Here is a 5,747-nt window from a genome sequence, read left to right as displayed (position 1 = left end):
CTTGTATTTGCTCAAGACAACACGAGAATAAGAAGAACAAATGCTCCAATTTTTATTTCTGAAAAGTCTGCTGAAAAATGACATAGATGCAGCCTTTAAATAGGCTAACAAGTGAAAGGAAAAGAGGGAAATTTCGTGCAACAAGAAAAGGAAAAGAAAGATGGCGAAAATACATAAAAGGAAACAAGAATTCTGCAGCAATCTCCTTGTAACGGCTAGTGATGAATATGGCAAGAAATCAATCTCCAATTCAGCTATGGTAAGTCTTCAATTCTGCAGAAATCTAGCCAAAGCTCCCATGAATGATGCTCCAGGATTCTCTAACGGTTATGAGGGATTGGGATCAGACTTCTTGACTTCAAGAGCTTGTTGTGGCAACAAAATTCAGGTAGGGTCGTGGTTGTTCAGGTGTTCCACAACGAATGATGATGAATCAGGTGTTGGACAACAAGAGCTCAAAAACGAGCAGGCTCTTGTTGCTTAATCCGCAAGCTTCTTCGGTTCTTGGATTGTCTTCAAGGGTCTTGGCCACGAACTTGTTGATTCTTGAACGCAGGCTCCTTGCTCGTTCCCTTGTGAGTGGTGGATCGGGAATGATCGGAAAGACTGGTTCATTGGTTGTCTCTCCTTGCTTGTCCTCCTCCTTGGCTCCTTTGTGCTCCTCAGCTCCTTTGTGCGTTCCATGGTTTCCTTGCTCCGCTTGATCCTCGTTTAGCTCATCTAAGTGGATGACCTCATCATCTCCTCCCCCTTGGGAAGGTTTTGACCTCAAAACAGAATCTCCTGCATCAAAAGGAAGCAAGTCAGCTATATTGAAAGTAGAAGATACGTTATACTCACCGGGAAGCTCCAAACGGTAGGCATTGTCGTTGATCTTCTCAATCACACGGAATGGGCCATCTCCTCTTGGTGCTAGCTTGGATGTTCTCTTGTTTGGAAAGCACTCCGGCCTTAGATGTAGCCACACCCAATCTCCCTCATTGAAAGTGATCTTCTTTCGCCCCTTGTTTGCTTGTCGTGCATATTGTTCCGTTCTCCTTGCAATATTCTCCCGGACTTTTGCATGCAACTTCATCACACTCTCGGCCTTTTGCTGCCCATCAAGGCTGACCATTTCCTTGCTTGGGATGGGCGAGAGATCCAGCGGAGTGATGGGGTTGAATCCGTAGACAACCTCAAAGGGTGAATGCTTTGTTGCCGAATGGATAGCTCGGTTGTATGCAAACTCGACATGGGGAAGGGAGTCCAGCCAATTCTTCAAGTTTCTCCCTATAGCTGCTCGTAACAACGTCCCCAAAGTGCGGTTGACAACCTCCGTTTGCCCATCGGTTTGAGGATGACAGGTTGTAGAGAACAAAAGCTTGGTTCCGAGTTTTCTCCACAATGTCTTCCAAAAGTAACTCATGAACTTCGTGTCTCGGTCAGAAACGATGGTCTTAGGCAGCCCATGAATCCTCACGATCTCCTTAAAGAACAGATCAGCTATGTAAGAGGTATCGTTTGTCTTTGCACAAGGAATGAAATGCACCATCTTTGAAAACCTGTCAACAACAACAAAGATGGAATCTTTGTTCCGGATTTTTGGAAGTCCAAGAACAAAGTCCATAGAAATGTCAGTCCAAGGATAAGTAGGAATAGGTAAGGGAAGATACAAACCGTGCGGGTGTGTCTTAGACTTGGCTTGATGGCATTGAACACATCAAGCACAATGTCGTTCGACATCCCGTTTGAGACGCGGCCAGAAGAAGTGCTCCTTCACTACAGCGAGCGTCTTATCCACGCCAAAGTGTCCCATGAGTGCTCCTCCATGCGCTTCTTGAAGAATGAGATCCCTCATTGAGCATTGTGGAATGCACAGCCGCTTTTCTCGGAATAGGTAGTCGTCTTCCTTGTAGAATGATCCGTACGCTCCCTTGTTGCACTCCTCATAGATATCCCCGAGCTCCGGATCATCGCGGTACAGGCCTTTGATATGCTCAAAGCCGAGCATCCTTGCCTCCATGGTGGTGATGAGTGTATGTCTCCTTGATAGTGCATCCGCCGCACCACATTATCTTTGCCTTTCTTGTACTTGATTACGTAGGGAAATGTCTCAATGAACTCCATCCACCTTGCATGCCTCTTCTTGAGTGAAGTTTGTCCTTTGAGATGCTTGAGAGTCTCGTGATCAGTATGTATGATGAACTCCTTCGCCAATAGGTAGTGTTGCCACGTTTGTAATGCTCGCACCAAAGAATATAGTTCCTTGTCATATGTTGGATAGTTGAGTGTTGCTCCATTTAGCTTTTCGCTAAAGTAGGCCACGGGTCGTTTCTCCTGCATCAAAACAGCTCCAATACCCACACCGGATGCATCACATTCAATTTCAAATACCTTGTCAAAGTCGGGAAGGACTAAGACGGGTGCTCTCGTGAGTTGCTCCTTTAATGTGTTGAATGCCTTCTCTTGTGCTTCTCCCCACTCGAATGGCTTATCTTTTTTTATAATGGACGTGAGAGGGGCTGCAAGGCTGCTAAAGTCACGAACAAACCGACGGTAGAAGCTCGCCAAGCCATGGAAGCTTCGCACATGTCCGACGGTTGTAGGGGTTGGCCAATCTCGGATTGCTTTGATCTTTTCTTCATCCACACTTAACCCCTGCGAACTCACAATAAATCCTAAAAAGACAACCTCATTAGTGCAGAATGTGCACTTCTTGAGATTAGCATAGAGTTTCTCTCTTCGAAGAGTCTCCATGACTAGCTCAAGATGTGTCACATGATCGACAAGACATTTACTATAAATCAGAATATCATCGAAATAAACCACAACGAATTCACCAATGAAGGCTCGTAGGACATGATTCATGAGCCTCATGAATGTACTTGGTGCGTTGGTTAAGCGAAGGGCATGACTAACCACTCGTACAGCCCATGCTTCGTTTTGAATGCGGTTTTCCATTCGTTACCTTTGCGCATTCTGACTTGGTGATAACCGCTTTTTAGATCTACCTTTGAGAAGATAGTGGCTCCACTAAGCTCGTCCAACATGTCGTCCAAACGCGGGATAGGATGTCGGTATTTGACTGTGATATTGTTGATAGCTCGACAATCCACGCACATCCTCCATGTTCCATCTTTCTTTGGGACGAGTAAAACGGGAACTGTACATGGACTCAAACTTTCACGAATATAACCCTTTTCCAATAACTCTTGTACCTGTTTTTGTAGCTCTTTGGTCTCTTCGGGGTTCATTCGATACGCGGGTCTGTTTGGAAGAGGTGTTCCTGGGATCAAATTGATTTGATGCTCGATTCCTCTCGTTGGTGGTAGCCCCGGTGGAGTTTCTTCCGGAAATACATCCTTAAACCGCTCTAGAATCCGTGTGATCTCGGAAGGAAGCTCTTTCTCTTCGAATCCTGTACTCAAAACATCTTTAAAGACCATGAGTAGTACAGCTCGTTCATCAACCAAAGCTTTACTTACCATGCTCGGTTTGACATAGAAATTCGGTTTCTTGCTATCCTCAACTTCCTTAGACAACCTCAATTGCATTTCATGTATTTGTAAAGGGCTAAGAGGTGCTAATGAGATCTTACGCTTGTTAAACATGAAAGAGTAGTGATTTGTCCTACCATCATGCTTAACCTCTCGGTCGAATTGCCATGGTCTTCCAAGGAGAATATGACCAGCTTGCATAGGAACCACATCGCACATTACCTCATCTTGGTATCTCCCAATGCTAAACGAGATTTTCACCCGTTCATTCACCTTAAGCTCTCCTTGGTTGTTCAGCCACTGTAGCTTATAAGGGTGGGGATGCTTTTCCGTTTCGAGCCCTAGCTTCTTCACCATGTAAACACTAGCAACATTAGTGCAGGAACCACTATCTATGATTAACCCACATACCTTGTTCTTCACGGTACATCGGCTGTGGAAAATGGTTTCACGTTGTGCGGTTTCTTCTGGGGTAGTCATGGTGCTCAAGACTCGCCGTGTGACAAGTAGCTCCCCGCTGTCCGGATACTCAACTTCTTCTTCCAGATTTTCAGCCTCTTCCTCATCCAAAGAATCATAATCTCCAGCCTCGATAATTTCCATTACACGCTTGTTTGGACAATCACGAGCATAATGTCCTCGACCCCTGCACTTGTAACAAAGAATCTCGTGGCTCGGAGTGTTAGATTTGTTACTTACAGAAGTTTTGCCTTTGGATGTTGCAATCCCCTTTCCTTTGCTCTTTGGATCCTCCTGGACAGGTTTTGAGGTGGGCATGTTGTGTCCTTTGCTCTCGGTTCTCGGATACACATTGCTAGGCATTCTTATTCGGTTTGTCCTAGCTTGCTTCTTGTGTATTTGCTGTTCTATTTGGACAGAAAGATGTAAAAGATCATGAATGTCATGGTAGACTTGTCTTTCTACCTTTCTCGCGATGCGTTCTTGTAGTCCGTCTAGGAATTGAGCCATAACAGTCTCATCATCCTCTTCTATCTCTAATCGATTCTGAAGATGCTCAAACTCCTCAAAGTAGTCTTCAACCGATCTGTTACCCTGCGCCAACTTACGATATCGTCTATGTAAATCCCGATGGAAATGTGGTGGAACATACCTCTTTCTCATGAGATGTTTCATTTCTCTCCAGGAGATTATTGGATCATAGTGAGAACGTCTTCTTTCGGCTGTTTCTCGGTCCCACCATGTGAGTGCATTGTCCGTGAGTTGAGCCGCCGCGTATTGAACCTTCCTCTGTTCGGTATATGTATAGCAATCGAAAATATTTTCCATCCGCCTCTCCCAATCGAGATAAGCTTCAGGATTAACTTTTCCAGCAAAAGTAGGAGGTTTGAGTTTCAAATCTGTACCTTGGTGTCTTTGAACTCGTAGTTGCCTTCTAGGTACATCCTCCTCATCACTTTCATCAACATATCTTTGGTTTTGAACATTCCTCCTCCGTCGGTTCTGAGTAGAATGATCAGAATCTTCATCCTCTTCAAGAGGAGCTCTTGGATTTTGCATTCTTCTCGGTCTTTGTTGTGTATCAGGTGGATCCGGGTCTGGATTTGCGTTATTGGGGCGCATATTGAACCTAACAGGTTGCATCCTTCGTGGTGCCTCCTCTAAATGCGTTAAACGTTCCTCTAGGCGTTGCAGGACTTGTAGGATCGCAGTTTGAGTGTTCTCTGCGTTCTCAGCCATTTTTCTTGCACAACACTCACAAAATCAAAATAACAAGAATAAAATTGAATCAACAGCGTTACCTTGCGTGTGGCCTTGAACCGGGCTCTGATACCAAAAATGATACACGCACGGAGGTTCAATGGATCAAGGCCTGGGATATGTTGGAGATTCGGTAGGCTTAGGAGCTTCTCACCGAATGATTCTAAAGAGAAAATAGTGGAGAAGTGTTCTAGGCTTATGAGCACTCAGATTACACTTGGTGGATTGGTGACACCACAAAGAGGGATGGATGGACTCTTTGATATCGTCACAAATGCTCGGTAAATTGAAAGAGAATCGCTCTCAGTCAACAACACGAACGAAACTCGATTTCTTGCTAATGGAACAAGAGAATTCGAGAGAGAAACTAAAAGAAAATACCAAGTATTATTTCTGATCAAAAGTTGTGTCTTAATTCGAAATTACATAGGCTTTAAATAGGAAAAGTGCTGAAATACTAGAAAGGAAAGATAATTAACACCTAGGCAACAATTGTGGTAACTAGTCCACCTAGGCATTGCGAAAATGATAATAAGGAAAGGTAGGGGATCT

General features: G+C 44.5%; 1 protein-coding gene across 1 annotated transcript; it reads right to left on the bottom strand.

Annotated features, from left to right (window-relative positions):
- Positions 1–2,876: 2,876 nt before the first annotated feature.
- LOC109115991 lies at positions 2,877–5,174 on the bottom strand. The gene has a single exon (XM_019203446.1). The coding sequence runs from the start codon at positions 5,172–5,174 to the stop codon at positions 2,877–2,879; it is 2,298 nt and encodes a 765-aa protein (XP_019058991.1).
- Positions 5,175–5,747: the final 573 nt, after the last annotated feature.

Source organism: Tarenaya hassleriana, unplaced genomic scaffold, assembly GCF_000463585.1.
Source record: "Tarenaya hassleriana unplaced genomic scaffold, ASM46358v1 Cleome334, whole genome shotgun sequence".
NCBI lineage: Eukaryota > Viridiplantae > Streptophyta > Magnoliopsida > Brassicales > Cleomaceae > Tarenaya > Tarenaya hassleriana.
The sequence above is the reverse complement of the archived record's forward strand: the minus strand, read 5'-3'. Positions and strand labels throughout refer to the sequence as shown.